General features: G+C 34.0%; 2 protein-coding genes and 1 pseudogene across 3 annotated transcripts; 2 read left to right on the forward strand and 1 right to left on the reverse strand.

Moving 5' to 3' along the window:
• Window positions 1-1,272: 1,272 nt before the first annotated feature.
• LOC104230536 (geraniol 8-hydroxylase-like) lies at window positions 1,273-4,336 on the forward strand. The gene is made up of 3 exons (XM_070167503.1): window positions 1,273-1,731; window positions 1,923-2,386; window positions 3,456-4,336. Exons 1-3 carry the CDS (start codon window positions 1,320-1,322, stop codon window positions 4,059-4,061), a joined length of 1,482 nt encoding a protein of 493 aa, XP_070023604.1. The 5' UTR covers window positions 1,273-1,319; the 3' UTR covers window positions 4,062-4,336.
• A 12,451-nt stretch (window positions 4,337-16,787) lies between these two features.
• LOC104247593 (geraniol 8-hydroxylase-like) lies at window positions 16,788-19,068 on the forward strand (annotated as a pseudogene).
• Window positions 19,069-19,954: 886 nt separating this feature from the next.
• On the reverse strand, window positions 19,955-24,710 carry LOC104220594 (autophagy-related protein 101). Of its 2 annotated transcripts, none has more exons than XM_009771491.1 (7): window positions 24,438-24,710; window positions 24,307-24,343; window positions 23,343-23,428; window positions 22,725-22,820; window positions 22,196-22,358; window positions 21,930-22,092; window positions 19,955-20,322 (listed from the first exon to the last, which is right to left on the reverse strand). In XM_009771491.1, the coding sequence occupies exons 1-7, from the start codon at window positions 24,468-24,470 to the stop codon at window positions 20,247-20,249; spliced, it is 654 nt and encodes a 217-aa protein (XP_009769793.1). In that variant the 5' UTR covers window positions 24,471-24,710; the 3' UTR covers window positions 19,955-20,246. The 2 variants fall into 2 exon arrangements, with proteins under 2 accessions (XP_009769793.1, XP_070024321.1); XM_070168220.1 differs by having other exon boundaries at window positions 20,107-20,322; window positions 21,930-22,113; window positions 24,438-24,611.
• Between the last annotated feature and the right edge of the window lie 759 nt (window positions 24,711-25,469).

The raw sequence follows: 25,469 nt of genomic DNA on the forward strand, positions 1-25,469 counted from the left end.
ACAAAGATTTGACGGTAAATAGGATCGCTTCACTGCCTTCCGAAGACAATAGTGTTTCGGTTGCCGTCGCTGGTGGTGGCATCAGTGTTGTGCGTGGTTGGCGATGAAAAGGAAGTGGAAGAGAAAGAGAACCCTTGAGAAAAGTTGGCTTCAATCCACGAAAACAATGGATGGGAAGATGTGATTCATTATTTTTCCCTTTTTATATATTTTCCATTTTCATTTTATTTCTCATCTCTTTTTGAATTATGAAAAATAAGAAAATTTTCTTTTTCATGGTTTATTATTTATCCATGTAGCTGCTAATACATAATCGAAGTGATATTAATTTGGAACGAATACAAATATCCATTGTTTATATAAGTTGAGTTAGAAATTTGTGCCATTTTTAATTCTTGTGTTGCTCCTCTGAGTACCGTCCTCTTTCTCTAATATTTTAATATAGCCACTTTTCAATTTAGACATGCATAGTATTGCTACAGAGTAATATATTGTTCAATAGTTCACTTTTTTTTTTCGGTCCTTGTATTTTGACACTAAATGTTGGAAGACTGACCATAAATGATTTTCATAAGTAGGGATCTTATTCTTCTAACGTTTATGGTTATCTATTTCTAGGATGGTATCAAACAAAGTTGTTCGAGTCTATGTTGTTTGGAGAAACACATAATTTGACTATGGATTGAGATCAATATTTTGTGTTGAAGCGAGGGTAAAGAGAACAAGGAAAGAAATGACAGAGACTCCATAATTTGGAGTTTTAGAAAGGAAGAAGGGATTGGATGCAGAAATTTTCATGCAAGAGAGGGATAATTTAATAGATGGTCTCTTTTTCTATGTTCTTTTCTGTTTCCTTCTCTTTTTACTGTTTGTTTAAATTTTATTTATGATAAATTAATGAGAAACTATCAATATAATATTATAAAACATATGTGTAAACAATTAATAGTAAGAACTAAGAAATAAAATATTAACAAAAATGCCTTAGAGAAAGAAAAGAAAGCATGCGATATTTAGGTTTACTTTCCTAAATTTTACATCATCATTTCTCCTTTTCTTTAGTTTTTCTATTTTATAGGTTTCCAATTCAAGCTCACATATATTGATCTAGATGAGTTTTAATAAGTTTTCAATATTTTCTTTTGATTTTTAAATATTAAAACAATAAAATTAAACTAATAAAGTGGTAGTAAAACCTCATGACTAGCCACCCCTATGAAAATCTTGCCCACTCCTATGACTTCATTGCCCATAAAACCTCACTAGCCTCCATTATAAAGCAAGATTAAGCATCCCAAACTTACAAGAAGAAAAGAGAAATGGAGTGCGTGACCATTTTGCTAGGATTGTTGTTCATATGGATTTTGGTGTATGGAGTGATGTCACTTGAGAGAAGCAAAAACAAGAAGAGACTTGCACCAGGTCCATTCCCTTTGCCTATTATTGGAAATCTTCACTTGCTTGGTGACAAACCCCACATATCACTTGCTAAACTCTCAAAAATTTATGGTCCAATTATGAATCTCAAATTAGGCCAAGTAAACACAGTGGTTATATCCTCGTCAGTATTGGCCAGAGAAGTCATGCAAAAGCGAGATTTAGTCTTTGCCAATAGGTCTGTCGCAGACGCACTACGTGCCCGAAATCACTCTGATTCCTCTGTTGTTTTTCTACCTGTCAACACTCGCTGGAGAACACTTTGCAAAATTATGAACTCTAACATCTTCTCAGGTAAATAGACGATTGCATTTTGACCCCTTCGACTACCCTTTTCATTCATTTTGATGCAATAGCTTGTTTGGCATTTCGAGTTTAACACATTAGATCAAATCAATTAACGAGTTATAACTCAATCTATTTGAACTTTCACAAATTGAGTGACTGACTAGAAACTAGATTGATTTTGTGACTTGTGTTCTCAGGTAGTAAGCTTGATGCTAATCAGCATCTCAGAACTAAAAAGATCCAGGAGCTAGTTGATCATTTTCACAAGAGTGCCAAAAATGGTGGAACGGTGGATATTGGCAGAGCAGATTATAGAACTTCACTGAATTTGTTGTCAAACACCATTTTCTCTAAAGATTTGAGTGACCCATTTTTTGATTCTGCTAAGGAGTTTAAGGACTTGGTGTGGGGCATTATGGTCGAGGCTGGTAAACCCAATTTGGTGGACTATTTTCCCTTTCTTGTGAAAATTGATCCACAAGGTATAAGGCGGCGCATGACCGATCATTTTACTAAGGTTCTTGACCTTATGAGTGGTTTGATTGATGAGCGGCTAAAGGAAAGGAAACTGAGAAACCATGCAAATGTTGATGTTTTAGATGCCCTTCTCAACATTAGCCCAGAAGAGTTTGACAGGAATCACATCGAGCATTTGTGTCTGGTTAGTGTATTACCTACTCTGATTTTCCTCAACCCATAATTATATGTTCATTTCTTTTACTATTTAATTGTTCTTCTCCGTGCAAAGTATAGTCGGCAGTGGCGTAGCCGTCCTAGGCCGTGCGTGAGTTCTGCCTATTTTATTTGTCAAAACTAAACCCATGTGTGGGCAATTTAATTTGTTTTAGATCTAATAAAATAACTCATAAAACCTAAAATTTGTGTAGAAATAAACAACTAATCATAAAAGTAATTTTTTAACTAAAAGTTATTTCTTAAGTAAATTTTACAATTTAAAAGTCAAGCTTTACAAAAATTTATTCAACAAAAGCTCTCTGCAAACTACAAAGTCTCTCTTTCAATTGATAAGCTTACTCTTATTAGTAAAATTTCTAATGTTGTTTTTGTTATTTTAAGTTTGATTTATAAAATTATAGTTCTATCAAAAGTTTTTTTTTTTATCGTTTAGCTATATGTTGCCTAGTTTGATCTAAAATAATTCGTACACCATTCATTCATTGACAAAAAAAAATTATTAAGCACTCTTGACGGAATTCCTGGCTATGCCATTGATAGTCGGGTGTAAATATGTGAAGTTGTGATGGAATAACTGTCAGCAATAAAATTATCTTATTATTACTATGTTGCTTGGATCCTTTAATAATGTTGCTATATATGTATTGGATCCTCCAAAAATATATAACTTTTGAACCTCTTACACGCACATGTTTTGACATTTTGGAAAAATCCGGAGAACAAAGAACTATGATGATCTTAGCGGTGACAAATATTTAGCGTAACACTATGTAGCTTTTCCTTAGATGTATGTTCCGTAAGTAGGTTCGTTAAAGTCATATGCAATAATGCCACGCATTATCAACACTTATTGGTCCCTTTTTTTGCTGTGTCAGCGTTTCAGTATGTCCAATTGACAACAGTCAGTATGTGATGGAACATTTTACCACCTAGATTTTTTTTATTTTTTATTTTTTGATGAATTAAGTGGTGACGTTTTACCAGCTAGATTATGCCAATTATGTCATGGGATCTTACAATAGTAAGTTTTACAGAACTTGTTTGTAGCAGGGACCGATACAACATCAAATACGTTGGAGGGGGCAGTGGCGGAACTACTTAAGAATCCACATACTTTGGAGAAAGCCCAAGAAGAACTTGCACATGTGATTGGCAGAGGTAAACTAGTAGATGAAACTGATGTTGCACAGCTACCTTACTTGCGATGCATTGTGAAAGAAACATTACGAATACACCCGGCGCTTCCTTTCTTAATCCCGCGCAAAGTGGAGGAAGATGTTGAGCTTTGTGGCTATATTGTCCCAAAAGACTCGCAAGTTCTAGTGAATGTGTGGGCAATTGGGCGCGACTCTGACCTATGGGAAAATCCGTTGGACTTTAAGCCAGAGAGGTTTTGGGAGTCGGAAATAGATGTTCGAGGCCGGGATTTTGAGCTCATACCATTTGGTGCTGGTCGGAGAATTTGCCCTGGATTGCCTTTGGCTATCAGGATGGTTCCAGTAGCACTAGGTTCATTGCTAAATACGTTTAACTGGAAGCTTCAAGGTGGAATTGCACCTAAAGATTTGGACATGGAGGAAAAATTTGGTATTACCTTGGGAAAAGCCCAACCTCTGCTAGCTACTCCAATCCCACTCTAGCTATAGTGATATACTTAGGGGTCGTTTGGTACACGGATTAAATTAGCTCGGGATTATAATCCCGGGACTAATTTATCCCACTTGGGAGGTAGGATAATGTAATCCCGAGTTTGATTGGATAATGTGGGATATCCTGTATTAAGACTGTGATTAATTAAATTTATACCATGTTTCGTTGACGGCACCATCAACCAAACATGGTATAAATTTATTTAAGAAGAATTCACCCAAATAGTCCACCTAACCACTTAAACTAAAATTAGTCGGTTGAGGTATAATATATGCATAATTTATGTATCATATGTGTATAAATGTGTATAATCAATGTATAACCTATGTATATGGCTAGAAAATGTAAACAATAAATGTCGCCGACTATTTGTGTAAAAAAATCCATAAATTTAATCTCACGCATTATCTCACCTTATCTCACATATCAAACGACCCTTTAAGATTTTAACTTAGTAGATTAAGAGTACCACAATATCTATCATTTCTTTGTGAATGTTAAAAATATATTGATGAATCGGGCTAAAAGCGTTATGGATGAATATTAACGTGATATAATCAGTGTTTGTAATAAGATTGTTGTTCCTTCTGTACTTGTAAATAATGATTCTGGAAATTAGAACGTTAGCTTATAAACGTAAATATAAATAAAAACAGAAATTAATTCGAGCCCATTGAATTCACAACAATCTTAAGGAATTTAATAATTTAATTTCTGTATTTGTGTTACTTTTATTATTCTGAAAACTATAACCTTTGTGGTTTTTGTGTACTCCCGTTTGGAGAGTAAAGCCTTCGTGGCGGTTTATTGAAGATTAAAATCTACGTGATTTTTACTCCAGTTTTAAAGACTTCGTGGCATTTTGTTGGCGATTAAAATCTACGTGATTTTTCACTCCAGTTTTAAACGTTTATTAAACGTTTGATTATGTCATTTTTACAGTAAAAATGGCGAATGACGGAAATCAAGCTGTTCCGATGATGACTGCCAACGCATCGACAAGTCGAACTCCGGCGTTGACACCGGCAGAGAAACCTGAAAAATTTTCCGGGATGGATTTCAAGCGCTGGCAGCAAAAGATGTTCTTCTACTTGACTACGTTATGTCTACAGAAGTTCATCAAGGAAGATGTTCCTGATCTTCCAGATGAAACTCCAGAGAATGATAGCTTTCTCGTGATTGAGGCGTGGAAGCATTCTGACTTCTTGTGCAGGAATTATATTCTTAGCGGACTGGAGGATAATCTGTATAATGTATACAGTGGCGTGGAGACGTCAAAAGAATTGTGGAATGCACTTGAAAAGAAGTACAAAACTGAAGATGCCGGGATGAAGAAATTCGTCGCCGCAAAATTTTTGGACTACAAAATGGTAGATAGCAAGTCTGTTATTACCCAAGTCCAGGAATTGCAAGTGATTATTCATGATCTACTTGCTGAAGGTATGTTTCAAATAAATACTGATATTGAAAGTAAATTTTTTAGTAATTTTACTAACGGAATTTTCATTGAAGGTCTTGTCATCAATGAAGCATTCCAAGTAGCAGCAATAATTGAGAAGTTGCCTCCATTGTGGAAGGACTTCAAAAATTATTTGAAACACAAATGAAAGGAGATGTCCCTTGAAGATCTCATTGTTCGATTAAGAATCGAAGAGGACAATAAAGTTGCTGAGAGAAGAGGCCGTGGAAATTCAACAATAATGGGAGCAAATATTGTTGAAGATAACAAAAAGAGAAAGAAGGTTTCTGGTCCGAAATACAACCCAAGCAACAAGCGGTTCAGTGGAAACTGCTACAACTGTGGGAAAACCGGACACAAATCTACGGAGTGTCGTGCTCGGAAGAAAGACAAGCAAAGGGGTCAAGCAAACATGGTAGAAAAGCATGATGATGTTGATGACTTGTGCGCCATGCTTTCTGAATGCAACCTGGTAGGAAACCCAAAGGAGTGGTGGATTGATTCTGGAGCCACTCGCCATGTTTGTGCTGTGAGGGAAGCATTTTCTACATATGCTTCTGCTGGACCCGAAGAGACGCTCTCTATGGGAAATGCTGCTACAGCAAAAATTGAAGGATACGGTAAGATATTTCTCAAGATGACTTCTGGCAAGGTCATGACTTTGAACAACGTCCTTCATGTTCCCGAGATTAGGAAGAACTTAGTCTCTACTGGACTTCTTGTAAAGCACGGTTTCAAGTGCGTTTTTGTATCTGACAAGGTAGTGATTAGTAAGAATGAAATGTTTGTAGGAAAAGGTTACCTTACTGAGGGCCTTTTCAAGCTGAATGTAATAGTTGTTGAAACTAATAATAAAACTTCAGCTTCTTCTTACTTACTTGAGTCAAATGATTTATGGCATGTACGTTTAGGTCATGTCAATTATAAAACCTTGCGAAAAATGATAAACTTGGAAGTATTGCCTAAGTTTGAATGCGAAAAATCAAAATGTCAAATATGTGTGGAATCTAAGTATGTTAAACATCCTTATAAGTCGGTTGAAAGGAATTCAAATCCTTTAGACTTAATTCACACAGATATTTGTGACATGAAGTCAATACCATCTCGCGGTGGAAAGAAGTATTTCATAACTTTTATTGACGATAGTACTCGATATTGCTATGTTTACTTACTTAATAGTAAAGATGAAGCAATAGACGCATTCAAGCAATACAAAAATGAAGTTGAAACGCAACTTAACAAGAAAATCAAAATGATAAGAAGTGATAGGGGTGGTGAATATGAATCTCCTTTTGAACAAATATGTTTAGAATATGGAATTATTCATCAAACAACAGCCCCTTACACGCCCCAATCCAATGGGATTGCGGAAAGAAAGAATCGTTCATTAAAGGAGATGATGAACGCATTGTTGATAAGTTCTAGTTTGCCACAGAACTTGGGGGGAAGCCGTTCTTACGGCCAGTCGAATACTAAATCGAGTACCTTATAGCAAAACACAATCCATTCCCTATGAAAAATGGAAAGGAAGGAAGCCCAACTTGAATTATTTTAAAGTGTGGGGGTGTTTGGCAAAAGTGCAAGTTCCTAAACCCAAAAGGGTAAAAATAGGACCGAAAACAGTTGATTGTGTTTTCATAGGATATGCGACTAATAGTAAAGCATATTGATTTCTGGTTCATAAATCAGAAAATCCCGACATTCATAATAATACGGTTATAGAATCAGATAATGTTGAGTTCTTTGAATATATATATCCGTATAAAAAGGAATGCGAGTCGATTGGTGAAGGATCTAAACGACCTCGGGAAGAAACAAAAGAAAGTACATTTAATCAGGGGGATCCAAGACGTAGTAAACGTCAAAGAACGTCTACTTCGTTTGGACCAGATTTTGTGACTTTCTTATTGGAAAATGAGCCTCGAACATTTAAAGAAGCTATGTCTTCTTCGGAATCATTGTTCTGGAAAGAGGCAGTCAATAGTGAAATAGAATCCATATTGAACAACCATACATGGGAATTGGTTGATCTTCCTCCTGGAAATAAACCTTTGGGTTCTAAATGGATTTTTAAGAGAAAAATGAAAGATGATGGCACTATTGATAAATTTAAGGCAAGACTTGTTGTCAAAGGGTATAGACAACGAGAAGGTCTTGACTACTTTGATACATACTCCCCAGTTACAAGGATTACGTCCATACGGATGTTAGTAGCATTAGCTGCAGTGTATGGTCTTGAAATTCATCAAATGGATGTTAAAACGGCCTTCTTAAATGGAGAGTTGGAGGAAGAAATTTACATGGAACAACCTGAAGGGTTTGTGGTTCCAGGTAAAGAAAATAAGGTATGTAGACTTGTTAAGTCCCTTTACGAACTAAAACAAGCACCCAAACAATGGCATGCGAAATTTGACCAAACAATGTTGTCAAATGGTTTTAAGATAAATGAATGTGATAAATGTGTGTACATTAAAAATGTTCCAAATCACATAGTCATTGTTTGCCTATATGTGGATGATATGCTGATAATGAGTAATAACATTGCCAACATAAATGCTACTAAGCGTATGCTAACTAGCAAGTTTGATATGAAGGACTTGGGAATTGCGGATTTAATTCTGGGGATTAAGATCCAAAAGACTCCTCAAGGTCTGGCATTGTCACAATCTCATTATATTAAGACAGTACTTGAAAAATTCAAGCACTTGGGTTTTAAAGTTGCAAAGACTCCAATTGACGCAAATCTTGCACTAGCAAAGAATAAAGGCCAAAGCATATCACAATTGGATTATGCTCGTGTGTTGGGATGCTTAATGTACATCATGAATTGTACACGACCAGATATAGCTTGTGCTATAAGTAAACTAAGTCGATACACGAGCAATCCAGGCCAATCTCACTGGATGGCAATGAAACGAGTTTTGGGATACTTAGAACATACCCAAAACTTTGATTTGCACTACAGTAAATATCCTGCGGTGATTGAAGGATATTGTGATGCAAATTGGATCACCGGTTCAACTGATTCGAAGTCCACAAGTGGATATGTATTCACTATTGGTGGAGGAGCGGTATCTTGGAAGTCGTCCAAACAAACATGTATTGCCCGCTCTACAATGGAGGCTGAGTTCATAGCCTTAGATAAAGCCGGTGAAGAAGCTGAATGGCTCCGGAATTTCTTGGAAGATATTCCATTTTGGCCCAAACCGTTGGCACCAATATGCATACACTGTGATAGCCAAGCGGCAATTGGAAGGGCTGGGAGCGTTATGTATAACGGTAAATCTCGTCATATACGACGAAGACATAAAACCGTTAGGCAACTTCTCTCTAGAGGAATTATCACGATTGACTATGTAAAGTCAAGTGATAATGTGTCGGATCCACTTACAAAAGGCCTAACTAGAGAGGTAGTTGAGAAATCATCGAGGGGAATGGGACTATGGCCGAGAACAAGTCATTGTGGCGGTAACTCTACCTAGAAGACTGGAGATCCCAAGATCTAGGTTCAAGGAGATCAAACAAAGTCATTAATGACGGTTCAACATTGTCAACAAAATTTGTTTTAGTCCATTCTCGTGATGAGACAATGTTCAGTACCAAGGATAAAGCATTAAGGCTTTTTAATGATTTCTAAATTTGATACAGGGTATATCAAATAGTGTATCTATGAGATGACACGTTTAGGAATCACCTATGTATGTGTGAAGTGTTAGCCGCTTCAAGGAGAATTTTGCAAGGCCAATTCTCTACGCACTTATGAAACCAGGCAGTGTTCATGGCTGAAACGAACACAACAATGAGAACCAAAGACGGTTAAGGGATTGATTGTGTGACTTATGGTTGTCTAGGTATACACTAAAGTTCGACGGTTCAAAGATATCAAATCTACCGATTGACCGAGTATATCCGACATAAGTTCACTACGGAAAGTTCAAAGGGAAACCTACTTATCCAGATGCAATTAATTCTTGCTTGCAAATCACACAAGTTTTTCATGCATACTTCCGTGATATAGTCATTCCCCATTCATGTGGGGGATTGTTGAGTTTTTTTTGTTTAAGATGAAATAGTCTTAAAATTAGAGTGAATGGGAAATGGGATTTGGATTCGGATTTGGTCAAATGATCGATCGATCGATTAATTTTTTGGACCAAATGTACTTGTTAATAGTGAATATTAACGTGATATAATCCGTGTTTGTAACGGATGTTTTCCAAAATTTAATCTCACGCATTATCTCACCTTATCTTGCATATCAAACGACCCTTTAAGATTTTAACTTAGTAGATTAAGAGTACCACAATATCTATCATTTCTTTGTGAATGTTAAAAATATATTGATGAATCGGGCTAAAAGCGTTATGGATGAATGCTCACGCACTGTCAAAAGTCTACGTACATGTCATTGTATTTTTGTAGAATCTATCCTTGTGTATCCTTGGAACATACAGTAGCAACTCACCTAATTTGGCTAGTGCATGAGTGAAATTATCGAGGAGTCCATTGCAATCTTATCATTTAGAAGGACAATTCGTAATAAGAAGGTTTTCGTAAGTCAACCTACGCGCAAAGATGTGCACATTAACAAAAACCTTCTCATTGTTTTTTTCCACATATATATATAACCGGTGATATTATCCGCGCTTCGCGCGATCATTATAATTTTTTTTTAAAAATACTTCATTGATTTTTTTTGTAGAAGAATAACTTTCATACATGCATACAAAAATTAATTTTAAAGGTAGATTAAATCACAAATATAAATATTTTTTCTAATTAATTAGATACACTACATATAACTAATTTCACATTAACAATAATACACTACAATATCAATAAAATTAATAAAAAAACTGTAAAAAAAATGTTTTGGCCCTCACGACAAACTCTCCCAATTGTTTTGTTCCTTTTAACTATATGAGAACAACTCAACCCTCTATCTTTATATTCCAAAACTGATTAAACAAAAAAAAAATTGCAATATTTGGGAGATATTTAGATTAAAGTATGAAAACGTTAAGGGTATTATAAAGAGTAGAAGATAAAAAGGTGCGAGTTATGAAGGTAAATGTAATATCTAATATATAAATTAAAAGAAAAAACAATGATACAGTATAAAGATAATAAAAAATATTCGTATTAAAACTCCAACAATATAAACTATCCATACAAAAAAGAAGTATTAATTAGTAACATATATTAAAGGTAAGAAGATATTCTTGATAAAACTATTGGAGAGTCTTGCACCTTCACTATGTTTATCAACCTTTTGATACGGTACTTTTTTTAACCAAAAAAAGAAAAGAGAACATATGGCGTACTTTAAAAATTTTGAAAGAGGACAAACTGAAGAAAACTATGTGCTTCCTATACATAAAGACCAAACAACAACAAAAAATATTTCACATACTCAAAAATTTTTTTGCAATAATCAGAACAAACTATACAGAGAAAGATCCAGAAAGATGCATTAAAAGAAATATCACAATATGGAATCAAATAGAAATAATAATCTAATTGATATAGAAGACTACCATAAAGGTTTTGCTCATTGATCAAATTGTAATCACAAATTTATGAATAGAGCATACAAAATTTGGGAACATTTTCATACTCTTAAACAATGATAAGGTTCCCAAGATAAAAAAGAATGATGAAAAAATTAAAAAAAAGACAACATAGAAACTATTTCCAGCAAGTAAATTATTAGCTATGTATAGGAATAAACTCTTACTTTTTGCTTGTCCTTTTTCGATTCTTCTTTGTCCTTTTATCTTTTTTCTGTTTCTAATAAACTCTAATATCTATGTTTTTACTCAACGATGATATAACAGAGTTTTGGGTTTGAGGGTGAAAAGAAGAAGGAAGTCAAGTTTGCAAGCAAGATTCACATGAGGCTAGCCAAGATGGTCTTATTTTGTGAAAAACGTTCTTAAATTAAAATGTTCAATGAACTGAGATTTGACTACAATAAATAAATAATAAAAATATTGAAAAGAATGAAACTTGATACAAGAGGAACAATGTAGAAATGAAGTTGAATAGGAGAAGCAAATAGATGGAAACAGAGGCAAAAAGGGCATATCAATTTTGAGATTTCATAGATGCTCCAGTAACTGTTTATCCCACGGACGGAATTCCAATTTCTACTATTTCCTCAAATCTCTCAAAAAATCTATTTGCTGATACCCAATATATTATTAACAGAAAGAGGCTAATTACAATCGTAATATTGATTCATGAGATAATTGTAACTAAAAACTTTTTAGCAGTGGCATTTCTTCTCCCGGAATTGATTGTCATCATCTCGGTTCTTAGCCTCAAAAGAGAGCTTTTTTCTCTTTCGATCTGAATGTATCTTGCTCAGATTTAGCAATTGAGTATATATATAGAGAAACACGTTAATCCTGAAAATACAAAGCAATTCCAACATTGTAAGATAAAGTTAGAATTGAAAAGGATCATTAAAGCTCATAATTTTTATATTCAGAGAAATATGTTATCATGAGAAGGCATAGCAAGTCCACTATTATAAAAATATTATAGAAACTTGTTATCCTGAGAAGGCACAGCAAGTCTAATATTGCAAAAATAATACTCCTATTTGGCAGGGGAAAGAGAAGATGTAAAGTTGTAATTAGAAAGGTCCATGAAAACTTACAATTGAAGAAATCAGCATTTATCTCAACTCTAAATCTAATGCAGCGACAAATAAACACAATACCTATAACCAAAAACAAACTCATAGCTAGTTCGACAGATCAGCAAGAAAAGTCATTCGGGGAAAGAAAGACGCAGAACCTATAACGAAAAACAAACTCATATCAAGTTCGACATATCTGCAAGAAAAGTCAATCGGGGAGAGAAAGATCAATGAGAAAATACTTGAGAGAAAGACAACTTAAACAAGAGGGAGTGTAATTGAGAGGGTTAATGAAGGTGGCGCTTGGGTTTTGACTAATTGTTAAACTTCCCCAAAATAACGGTTGTGTGATCTTTCTTAATTGTGTCTTTTAATGCACGGTTGATATTTGAGATTTGAATCAGTAATTTTTCTTCTTTTTTCTTCTCTTTCTAGTGGTTGTTTCAAAGCCTAAGAAGCAAAAAAAGGCAAAAAAATAAGGAAAAAGATAAATAGATTTCTAGGCTAAAGAGTGGTGCCATTTGAGCATTCTTTGGCTCTTTTTTATATAGATAGATAGATTGTGAGATTAAGGAAGATGACGTGGCATCTCAAAACTAGGAATAGCAATTATCTTTTACCTCTTCTTTTTGGTTTTTTCCTCCTATTTTTACCATTTACCTCATTAATTAACTAACTAAAGCCAAACTTTTCATTCAACCCATTAACTAACAAATTAAACGCCAAACGTTTTACTGAAAAGGCACGTCACTTATTCCAGAAACCGTTCGTTTCTTGTTCCATTTTGATAATGGCCGAAACAATCTATATATATATATATAAGAGGGCTAAAAGATGATGACATGCCACCTCTCTTTGACCAGTTTTATCGTTTATCTTTTTCTTCAGATTTTTGGCATATATTTCACGTTTTTTGCTTTAAAAATGGTTATGCAAAAAATTAATTGTACCATAATTACATAATTAGTTATTATTTATGCTATCCTACTATTTGACGCCTTATTGTTGTACCGATTCATCTTTCTTCGTAACTTCCCCTTAAGTCACTCTTTGTAATGGAGTATTATAGTTACCTCCATAAATGTTTGAAAGTTTTAAATTTCATAACGGACTTGTAATTACCTCCATAAATGTCTTAAAAGTTTTTTGGACTTATATGAGGTCATATTCCAAACCAAGAATCACACCATGATTTTGTTCATTCCATAATTCGAGATTTACTTCATGTCTCGATTTAAGGTTTGAAGATTTTAGAATTCTGAGATAAGAAAGATATTATGCGTGTGAATAGTAGAAACTGATGTACGTGCTTAGCGTTTTATGCTCAGCAGGTGACTTTTCAAGGCCTTTGACTATGCCAACAAAGATTTGACGGTAAATAGGGTCGCTTCACTGCCTTCCGAAGACAATAGTGTTTCGGTTGCCGTCGCTGGTGGTGGCATCAGTGTTGTGCGTGGTTGGCGATGAAAAGGAAGTGGAAGAGAAAGAGAACCCTTGAGAAAAGTTGGCTTCAATCCACGAAAACAATGGATGGGAAGATGTGATTCATTATTTTTCCCTTTTTATATATTTTCCATTTTCATTTTATTTCTCATCTCTTTTTGAATTATGAAAAATAAGAAAATTTTCTTTTTCATGGTTTATTATTTATCCATGTAGCTGCTAATACATAATCGAAGTGATATTAATTTGGAACGAATACAAATATCCATTGTTTATATAAGTTGAGTTAGAAATTTGTGCCATTTTTAATTCTTGTGCTGCTCCTCTGAGTACCGTCCTCTTTCTCTAATATTTTAATATAGCCACTTTTCAATTTAGACATGCATAGTATTGCTAAGGAGTAATATATTGTTCAATAGTTCACTTTTTTCTTTTTGCCCTTGTATTTTGACACTAAATGTTGGAAGACTGACCATAAATGATTTTCATAAGTAGGGATCCTTTTCTTCTGACGTTTATGGTTATCTATTTCTAGGATGGTATCAAACAAAGTTGCTCGAGTCTACGTTGTTTGGAGAAACACATAATTTGACTATGGATTGAGATCAATATATTGTGTTGAAGCGAGGGTAAAGAGAACGAGGAAAGAAATGACAGAGACTCCATAATTTGGAGTTTTAGAAAGGAAGAAGGGATTGGATGCAGAAATTTTCATGCAAGAGAGGGATAATTTAATAGATGGTCTCTTCTTTTTTTTAAAAAAAATTCTTCTCTTTTTCTGTATCCTTCTTTTTTTCTATGTTCTTTTCTGTTTCCTTCTCTTTTTACTGTTTGTTTAAATTTTATTTGCGATAAATTAATGAGAAACTATCAATATAATCTATACTATATTAAAAGCACGAAGGCCCTTAGCGAAATGTCGTTCGTCTTTTTTACCCTTTAAAATAAAGTTCACACTACACAAAATAGTCATTTAATTATTCCCATAATATTTACCATTTTGAAGTCAATTAAAACTTTACTTATTAAAGTTTTCCTTACATAGAAAATCATAATATTTAGGACATCAAAATCAATTAAGTTTACCATATAAAAATCAAACAATTAGTTTATAATTTTCTTCTTCTTGTTCTACGTGCATAGAATATTTTAGGAACGTGCAGAGCTCCATTCAATGTAGTACACTTTTCTTCCAATAAAATATTTAAACTACTCTATATACATCAATTTATATTATTATTTACTTGAAAATATACTTATGTAATTAATTGTAGTTTTCTTTTCTATCTATAACTTTAGCCCATTCTAACCATCTAAAAATCATGAGTACTATGAAAAACTTAAAATCGAAGTTTTCAAATAATACTCGACAACTATACAAAAAAAAATAATGAAAAATAAATAGTATACAATTCAGTGCAGTTGAAAAATAAAGTAAAATACTCTTAACTTAGCCACTGGATAAAGTTATAATTTAATATTTAAAACTTTTAAATCAACTAAAATTTTAGTTATTAAAACTCTTTATTATAACTATATACAAAATTCTAATATTTTAAATATTAAATAAATTATTCACTTATTTGAAGTGTGTAACACATCTATAATATCTTTCATGTTAATTTTTTAATATCTATAATTTTGAAATCAACTAAATTTTATCTATTGAACTTTTGTATAATAGTTGAAACTACACTCAATAATTATTTCGACTTCCAAACATCATTTATTCTCAATGTGTAGAATCTATTCACTAATTATAAAACAACATACAATCAATTATTATTTTTTATTAATGTATGCAAACTTAAACAATGATGATAAAATAATAGAAGAAAAGTTGATTCTAAATGAGTTGTCGTCAATTTTTTTTTTCTTTTTGAAAATATTTTAATAAATGAAAGCTTCTTAATATATATATATATATAAATAATATATATATATAAAAATTATTTTTAACATTTTTATTTTCACATATCAATTTTTTCAGGCCAACCTCGTCATGATAAAAATAATTAATTTTAATTATTTGATCATTACCAATGCATAAAATAACAATAATTATCGTAAGATATTCTTATAAAACTATAAGGACTTTCATTGCGTTGAATATAAGATCAATATATATATAGAAAGTTATACATTTTATTTTATTTTTTATTTTAAATCAAAACATTGTTTAATATTATTTATGTAATTTTTAAAGAAGTTATTTACTTATTGACAAGGGGAACACATGCAAAGTGGGCACCCTACTTTTAGCGAAATATCATTCGTGTTTTTACTTTTTTAAAATAGAGTTCACACTAGATAAAATAGTCATTTGATTATTTCTTAATATTTAGGACTTTGAAAAAAACTAAAATCATTCTTATTAAATTATTCCTTTTTTGAAATAAGTATGAAGTTATAATATTTAGGACTTTAAAATTAAATAAACTTTTACCATATATATAAATTATTAAAAAGAACGAAAACTCACCAACGACCCCAAATTAGCAACTAAATCATAAAATCTTTTCCACGTTTATTCTGCCAATCTCCCCAATCCTTCATTAATAAAGATGCCGCACCCTTCATATTTTCAATTCCAACAATATCAAGTAGAATATTATTAAGGAGTTAATATTTACCTACAATTAATAAAAGACTAGAATTAAACTTTTGAAAATATTTAGTTAAAGTACAAACATACTGACGATGAAAAATGTAAACTGATATTGTGAATCCTAATATCTTACTCGCAAGACATATTTTTTAAATAATATTTATGTCCGTTTTAAGAAGTATTTATTCAACACATGAGTACACGTGCATCGCGCGTACTCTAAGACTACTATTATAAAACATATGTGTAAACAATTAATAGTAAGAACTAAGAAATAAAATATTAACAAAAATGCCTTAGAGAAAGAAAAGAAAGCATGCGATATTTAGGTTTACTTTCCTAAATTTTACATCATCATTTCTCCTTTTCTTTAGTTTTTCTATTTTATAGGTTTCCAATTCAAGCTCACATATATTGATCTAGATGAGTTTTAATAAGTTTTCAATATTTTCTTTTGATTTTTAAATATTAAAACAATAAAATTAAACTAATAAAGTGGTAGTAAAACCTCATGACTAGCCACCCCTATGAAAATCTTGCCCACTCCTATGACTTCATTGCCCATAAAACCTCACTAGCCTCCATTATAAAGCAAGATTAAGCATCCCAAACTTACAAGAAGAAAAGAGAAATGGAGTGCGTGACCATTTTGCTAGGATTGTTGTTCATATGGATTTTGGTGTATGGAGTGATGTCACTTGAGAGAAGCAAAAACAAGAAGAGACTTGCACCAGGTCCATTCCCTTTGCCTATTATTGGAAATCTTCACTTGCTTGGTGACAAACCCCACATATCACTTGCTAAACTCTCAAAAATTTATGGTCCAATTATGAATCTCAAATTAGGCCAAGTAAACACAGTGGTTATATCCTCGTCAGTATTGGCCAGAGAAGTCATGCAAAAGCGAGATTTAGTCTTTGCCAATAGGTCTGTCGCAGACGCACTACGTGCCCGAAATCACTCTGATTCCTCTGTTGTTTTTCTACCTGTCAACACTCGCTGGAGAACACTTTGCAAAATTATGAACTCTAACATCTTCTCAGGTAAATAGACGATTGCATTTTGACCCCTTCGACTACCCTTTTCATTCATTTTGATGCAATAGCTTGTTTGGCATTTCGAGTTTAACACATTAGATCAAATCAATTAACGAGTTATAACTCAATCTATTTGAACTTTCACAAATTGAGTGACTGACTAGAAACTAGATTGATTTTGTGACTTGTGTTCTCAGGTAGTAAGCTTGATGCTAATCAGCATCTCAGAACTAAAAAGATCCAGGAGCTAGTTGATCATTTTCACAAGAGTGCCAAAAATGGTGGAACGGTGGATATTGGCAGAGCAGCTTTTAGAACTTCACTGAATTTGTTGTCAAACACCATTTTCTCTAAAGATTTGAGTGACCCATTTTTTGATTCTGCTAAGGAGTTTAAGGACTTGGTGTGGGGCATTATGGTCGAGGCTGGTAAACCCAATTTGGTGGACTATTTTCCCTTTCTTGTGAAAATTGATCCACAAGGTATAAGGCGGCGCATGACCGATCATTTTACTAAGGTTCTTGACCTTATGAGTGGTTTGATTGATGAGCGGCTAAAGGAAAGGAAACTGAGAAACCATGCAAATGTTGATGTTTTAGATGCCCTTCTCAACATTAGCCCAGAAGAGTTTGACAGGAATCACATCGAGCATTTGTGTCTGGTTAGTGTATTACCTACTCTGATTTTCCTCAACCCATAATTAGTATGATTTGAACTCACAACATGTTGTCTCCTGTTGCATGCCTTCATTGATGCAACATAGACTTGTGTGACCACCTCATTTAAAAGTTTAAACTATGATAAAACACACTTTTAATTTATTGAATTTTATTATGTTCGTTAAATGCTTGTGGCAACAACGCCCCGCCTTATCAACAGTATTTGTTCCCCTTTTTGTCCGTGACCACATTTCAGTTTGTCCAATTGAAAACCTTTTACTAGATTATATATGCCATCTACATCATAGGATCTTACAGTAGTAAGTTTTACAGGACTTGTTTGCAGCAGGGACTGATACAACATCAAATACATTGGAGGGGGCAATGGCAGAACTACTCAAGAATCCACATACTTTGGATAAAGCACAAGAAGAACTTGCACAAGTAATTGGCAGCGGCAAACTAGCAGATGAATTACACAGCTTCCTTACTTGCGATGCATCGTGAAAGAAACCTTAAGAATACCCCCTCCGGCTCCTTTCTTAATTCCGCGCAAAGTGGAGGATGATGTTGAGCTTTGTGGTTATATTGTTCCAAAAGACTCGCAAGTTCTTGTGAATGTGTGGGCAATTGGGCGCGACTCTGGCCTATGGGAAAATCCGTTGGACTTTAAGCCAGAGAGGTTTTGGGAGTCGGAAATAGATGTTCGAGGCCGGGATTTTGAGCTCATACCATTTGGTGCTGGTCGGAGAATTTGCCCTGGATTGCCTTTGGCTATCAGGATGGTTCCAGTAGCACTGGGTTCATTGCTAAATACGTTTAACTGGAAGCTACAAGGTGGAGTTGCACCTAAAGATTTGGACATGGAGGAAAAATTTGGCATTACCTTGGCAAAAGCCCAACCTCTGCTAGCTATCCCTATTCCATTGTAGGAATAACGTTAAGATTTTAGGTAAGTATATTACGAGTAATATGGTAAGTAACGTTATTTCTTTGTGAATGGATGCAGACGTAGTACAAAGATTAAAAAAAACATATGAATCGAGCCAAAAGCATTTGGATGAATCATCACGCATAGGACATTTGTATCTGTAGTATATATCCTTAGGTATCCTTGAAAATAAGACCATGTCTAATTTTAAGTTTTGGCTCCTTTCCTGAATGTATCCTTAATTCCAAGTGCAACTGATGATATATTCCTTTGCTTGGCATCAAACATTTTCTATTTTTCATTTTGGCTAACTCGTCCACTGAAGCCTAATTCCAGGTAGAGCTAATGATATATTCATTTGCTTGGCACCGTTGAACTAGTGTTATTAAAGACACACTTAAACCTTGGTGCAACTGCAACATCAGGGGCAGATCCAGCCCTTCGGTACCGGACTTAAAGGTTGAACCCATATAACTTAAATCCTGGATCCGCCTCTGTGCAACATATCCGAGTAACTGCACTTTATTTAGGTAAAACATAGAAAATTATCTGGGCACTAGACTCCCGCATCCTCTCGCAATCCCACACGGCATATGAATAACATCACCTTCGTGGTATTTAATTGGTCTCCAAAAACATTGGCACATGAACGCTTACTAATTTTAGCAGTTAATGGGTAATAGTTGCAGGACCAATTATCTGGGAGGATATGCCACTCGCAGAATTTCAGAATCTATAAGGAAGTGGAAATTGTATCTATAGCATTTCAGAGATTTGGTCGAATGCAATATCTTTGATATCGCGGATTTCATTATAATGCAGAAAGCAAATTTATGGAGTAAAAACAGAAATTTAAGCGGGCACCTATGGCATGTCAGGAAGCATTGGTCATACAGTTAACTATCTCGAAAGAAACTAAACAGGATGCAGCGAAGAAAAACATCAGAGAGGCAACAACAACAACAAAAAAACAACCACCATCAAAGGGATAAAGGCTCAAAATTCGACAACCCAGGCTGCTTCAGAGATCAAGTCAGCTGGCCGTTAAAAAATAGAGTATACGAACAAGAAGGCAGACACACACACACACAGACTACTGCTGCAGAGTAAACAAATTTAATCAGATTGATCTTGTAATAATATTCAGCTATTACTTTGTTTACAATGATAAGAAACATGAAAACAAAAACAAGATAGAACATTAGTAGATTACGCAAATATGTACATATAGCTTCAATTTCTTTCAGTTGTGCGACTCCTTGGCCACTAGATCGCACACATACTCGACTTCGACCTGAAATATTCACATTGGCAGAAGTTGGATTAACAACCATTTTACCTCTTAATGAAGGGGATACAGAGAAGATTGGCCTCCCCTCGGGAGATTTCCAATCAGCTGAGCATAGTTGGATGTCCAGTCTGCAGCATTCTCCTGATCACATCCATTCCAAAAGCAGAATCTGATGAACTAAAGAAGGCAACACAAACTTAGCTGGAATGGGATACATGTCAAGTTTCTTTTAAATAAAGCTATATATTTATGTAGGTTTAAGTTAAATAGTACTACTTTGAACTAGCTTGTTCCAGTACAGAAAGCTATCCTCTAGCTTCCAGAATTACAATGACAATAAAGGGCTTCAGCAAGAACAATCCTTATTTACAATCATGAACTTTCTGAGAAATATGTCACTTCAATTTATCTTATATATTCTTTTTTCTTTATTGTCATCCTAAACCCCTTTTTTTCTTTCTTCATAAAGAGTGGAGATCTCATGATGTCATCAATTTGGGGAGTCCTTAACAATAATTTGATGCCATTGCCAGTTTTATGATGGTAGAACTTATGGTCAGAGAGATAAACATGCACCATAGTTTCATCAGCTAAATAAGATGTCGTGTGCGTGATATACGTAAGGTCAAGTATAATTTATCCTCTATATAAGCACATACATGTGGAAAGAAAACCACAACATTCAAATGATTGAGTCAAACCAGAATCCGCTCCAGAATCCTACAGCGCTTAGTTTGGTTCTCAATTGTAATTAGTGGTCCCTTTCCAATCTACTTTCCTCGCACAGAAGATTTAGGAATCATGTTCAAACATTTGACTCCACAAGATCACCCAAAACTTCCACCAGAAAAAATAGGTTATTGACCAGCCATTAGAAGCAGAAGGTACAAAATTGAAGTAGAAGGAAGAAACTGAACAGAGTACTAGCCCCACGACTGAGTATGCGTCCTTGGCACAAGGCAATTATTGAGCTGAGTGTTATAAAACGGAGGATCAAAACCACATATATCCCACAACAAAATCTTTCATAAGCATCTAAGTGGCAGATGTAAGTGCATTACTTGTACAAATGAGCACATATGAGAAAAAGAATACCACATGTGTAGAAGTAACATTATTAGCCAAAATAGTCATGCAGGTTATCAGACACAGAAATAACTGGCTACTCAACAAACTGCAAAGATATCAATTTAAGGTAGAAGTAGGAGGAGAGGAGAATAACATAGGCTGGACAATATAGCTAGTTGTCAGAAGCTTATTCCACTCTTTATTTCTATTTATGCGGACAAGGAGAACACCTGTACTGAAGATATAATTCTTCTTCCCCCCCCCCCGAATGATACCTTAGGTCGATCACAGATGTGAAGATTTTGAAGATACATATACGCATACACATGCACATATACATCTACATACATATACTCATGTTAAGGACTTTGTAGATTCGTTTTCAGAAAGAAAACATTTATTCGTAAAAGGTGATAACCCACTTTTTTTTTTGGATAAGGTAAGCTGATAACCTACGTCTAATGTCAAATAATTGAAACCAGAGAATAAATACCAAATTGCACTACCAAAGGAGATTATAACTTCTCACATTCAGGAAGAAACCCAAGGAAATCAAATGCATTTCAGAACTCCTATCAATAAACATCAGAAAATTAAAAACAAAAAACCAAGCGAACAAATCAATAGTAGCAAACAACTTATATACAGATCTATGATGAGTAACAGAACTTAATTACACGTTCAGTTGTTCACAACTTAGAGAAGGGGCAAATTACCTCGAGATAGAGATCTCATAGGGAAATGTGACACACTCAAGATTTGGTATTGCAGGAATATGGTCCTTTTTTTCATTTACAAATTTTATTATCTGAAACATAACTTCACGAAGAGATGACTCTAACACTGTGCGTCGGGCATTCCTCTCTTCAGATGCACTCTCTGCCAAAATGTTATACTTCCCTTTACAAAACAGACTAATGAACAAGTTGTAAAACTGTATGGCAAAAATGTTTCAAAAAAAGGAAAAAATAAACGGTGGTACCTCCTGGATCAACTACTTTTGAGAGATTGGACTTGCCAGAATGACCTTTCGGATGATGAGCCACATTCAAATTTATGTACCAGTATTCCCAGTAGAAACGTTCAACTTTGTTGGTGAACCATGAGGCTTGTTTGTTTTTGACTTCATAAAAGGAAAGGCAAATCTGCATATTTTCTCCATCCAGTTACAGAAATACGTATGTTGATGTTACAACAAAAAGTTCCATTAGATATTTAGACCAGTACTGATTCACCGGTGATTAGAATTCCACAAGATACTTATACATAGTCAAAAGGTTACATGCAACAATATCCTGAGAAAGTCACAACATACAATAGAAGAACCAAAGAGTATGAAACAAAAAACCACCAGAAATCACGAGAAATTCTCATGACTAAAGAGCATATTTAAGGAAAAGAAACGGCTATCTTAATATGTAAACATTGAACAGAACTAGAAAGTAGGAAAGTGAATGGCCATTGGCAAAAACAACGATCATCACCTACAGAAACAAACTGCAACCACTAACCTGATTTTTCCTGTTAGGATGCTTCTCAACCCTATCAATGAATTGGGTAATCTTATCTTCAATTTTCTTTTCAACCTCCGCATCACCACACTGCGTCTACATAACATAACATGAAAGAACAATAAAGCAAGACTGTACCGTAGAGTAGTAAATCAGAAACTTACTGCTTCCACCATAAGAGATACCCAAAAAAATAGGGAAAAGAAAAACAAAAAGAAAAACAAAAAACACATGGTACATTACACTATTACACCAAACTCTCCTCTAAACTATCATAATTTAAAGGAACTCCCTTTTGGTTCTAAACTTACATTAATTTCCATCTAGTTCAGTGTGTCGCTATAAGCATCTCTCACTATAGCCAATAGTTAGTTTGACTGTTAATTTGCCTTATCTAAAAATTTTAAAATATCTTAGCTTCTAACATCAAGCATAGATGTCGCCTTGCTGTTCTTTTCAAAGTTCATGTCATATCCATATCTCATGTCTCGTCTTTGAATCAATCAAGAATCCTCATGTCACAATAGCTTGTTCCATTTTTTTAAGAAACCACACTGATTTAGAAAAGAAAAAGAGATAAACCCCACCAATCTAATACTATAAAAATTTATCACTTACATAGATAATGTCAAAGAGTTCCGAATCAACATCCTTCGGCCGCAGCAGGCCTAATGCTCTGTGGAACATAATTGTATGAAAAATACCTGCAATTCAGCTTTCTATTATTTGGGATAGAGATACACACTGTATCCATACTATAGTCAAAATTGTTAGAAATTATAAGATCGCAATCATTGAATGATGAAATATAGGAGGAACTGACCTCAAAATAGCAAACAAACAAAATCACAAAAGGTGAATGTCAAAACCGCAGTCGATAAGATATTCAGAAAACATCTTCTTAGAACACTTGAACAATGTGAAAATTTGAACAGTTTGTTCAGTTATTCATCAACATATGCAAATACATTTAGACTGTAATATATATGTTGTACAATAAAAGATTTTATCTAAGTTAACCTTCTTTTATTGTTCTTATCTAAGTCAACTTGTGGTATCTACTTTTGATGGATTAATCCATTTTAGTCCTCAAGACTTTCCATGAGTACTTCAGTTTTGACTTGGTGGTATTTGGGAATCAAATGTATGGATATCTGAGGGTTCATGACTTTTTTTAATGAAGGTGGTGTCCGGGTATTTCACCGAATACCTACAAGTATCGGATAAGTCTGCCCACCAAGGCTTAGGTAGACGGGTGACAGTTCATAACTTTCTACCATCCAAAACTTCCAAATCAAAAAGGAAATTACATCTTCAACAGGAACAAGAACAACCAATGTGTAATTCCAGATTGTCTTTCTAGATAGAAATTTGTCGTTCAATTCTGGATTAGACAAAAAAATACAAACCAATAAAAGCCAATGCTGAGATCATTCAATAAGCCTAATATCATATACCAAACTTAGTCAAACAAGTCAAATATAAGCTATCAGCTGAAATTTAATCCATCCTAATGCCCTAATTGCACTTGTAGTAAAGCCATCACAAATAAAGCAGCCGCAATTTAAGGAACAGAACTCACATCGGAGGACTTCTCGTATCTCAAAGTGCTCCACATCCTTCAGCCAAAAAAAAACGAAAAATTAAACTATGATCAAGCTCAAAAAAGAAACTCAGAATTCATATTCGCATAAGTCAAAAGAAGAAACTTACAAGTTCTTTTAGCTGGCAAACTTCACAATTCATGATTAATGATTCCTCTTTAGTTTAGTATTCAAAACGCCGCGATTGATCGAGGAGACGAGGGAAGTTATGAACCCTAAAAACAGTCGAGTTTCGCTTGTGAACTGGAGAAGACGCACAACTTAATTACGCTAACGCAGTGAAGGAGGAATTAGACAAAATCGAGGATTTGACTAACACCTGGGATCGGATTAGAATTTATCCTTTTATTTTACGAGATTTCATGATTGTTAAAGTCTTGTTTGGTTGGACATCTTCCAGATTTTATTAATATCTTTAACTAACTACCAATTTTTTTCCTTCAAAATGATTATGTTTTCTGAAAATTAATTAATTTATAATATCGAGTAATCTCATATCCAAAACGTCAGAAACAATTTTTCAAAATTCAAATTAAACGGGAATAAATTTTAGAGTTTTATTATTAACCAATTTTTAAGAACGGCTATGTTCAAAGTGTAATTCTTTGTTATAACATACGAAAAAAGGTTAAATATATCTCTATACTATCTGAAATAGTTTAAATATACTTTGTTTGCGTATGAATTACGCATTTATCGTTATACTTTGGCACAAATATATCCCTAATTTAGACGAAATGACATGTGGCAGATCAGGAATAAAATAACCCACCCCTAATTTTATTATCGGTTCCAATTAAAAATCGTCCCTAATTGTTTACCAATTACCGTATCCAATTCTCCCCATAACATGTTGATCACGCCAAACTATGTCTCCTAAGAGGTCTAGCGGACGTTGCAAATATAATCTGATTTACAAGTCCGAAGTCGAATCCTACAGGGAATTAACCTATTAATCACAGTCACTAGTTTCACAAGAATCTAAGTAATCAACCTTCAGAAATATAGAATAATGAGTTGATTATTTACTAACTAAAAGCAAGGTAATTAGAAAGTTATAACTTTACTACTAGCAAAGCAAATGTTGTAGACAAGATTAGAAAGGTTTAGGGTTTTGATTTTTCCTATTGTCGGAATTCTC

Source organism: Nicotiana sylvestris, chromosome 2 (genome assembly GCF_000393655.2).
Source record: "Nicotiana sylvestris chromosome 2, ASM39365v2, whole genome shotgun sequence".
Taxonomy (NCBI): domain Eukaryota; kingdom Viridiplantae; phylum Streptophyta; class Magnoliopsida; order Solanales; family Solanaceae; genus Nicotiana; species Nicotiana sylvestris.

What these genes read in the sequence shown, in the direction of transcription:
- LOC104220594 (XM_070168220.1), bottom strand. Translation starts at nt 24,470, where the DNA reads ATGAATTGTGAAGTTTGCCAGCTAAAAGAACTT. An exon ending in AACTCTTTGACATTATCTAT is followed by an intron (nt 22,821 to 23,342) that starts GTAAGTGATAAA and finishes TATGTTATGTAG; the next exon opens with ACGCAGTGTGGTGATGCGGA. An exon ending in TATGAGATCTCTATCTCGAG is followed by an intron (nt 20,323 to 21,929) that starts GTAATTTGCCCC and finishes TGCCTTCTTTAG; the next exon opens with TTCATCAGATTCTGCTTTTG.
- LOC104230536 (XM_070167503.1), top strand. Translation starts at nt 1,320, where the DNA reads ATGGAGTGCGTGACCATTTTGCTAGGATTGTTGTTCATATGGATTTTG. An exon ending in GAACTCTAACATCTTCTCAG is followed by an intron (nt 1,732 to 1,922) that starts GTAAATAGACGA and finishes TTGTGTTCTCAG; the next exon opens with GTAGTAAGCTTGATGCTAAT. An exon ending in ACATCGAGCATTTGTGTCTG is followed by an intron (nt 2,387 to 3,455) that starts GTTAGTGTATTA and finishes TAAGTTTTACAG; the next exon opens with AACTTGTTTGTAGCAGGGAC.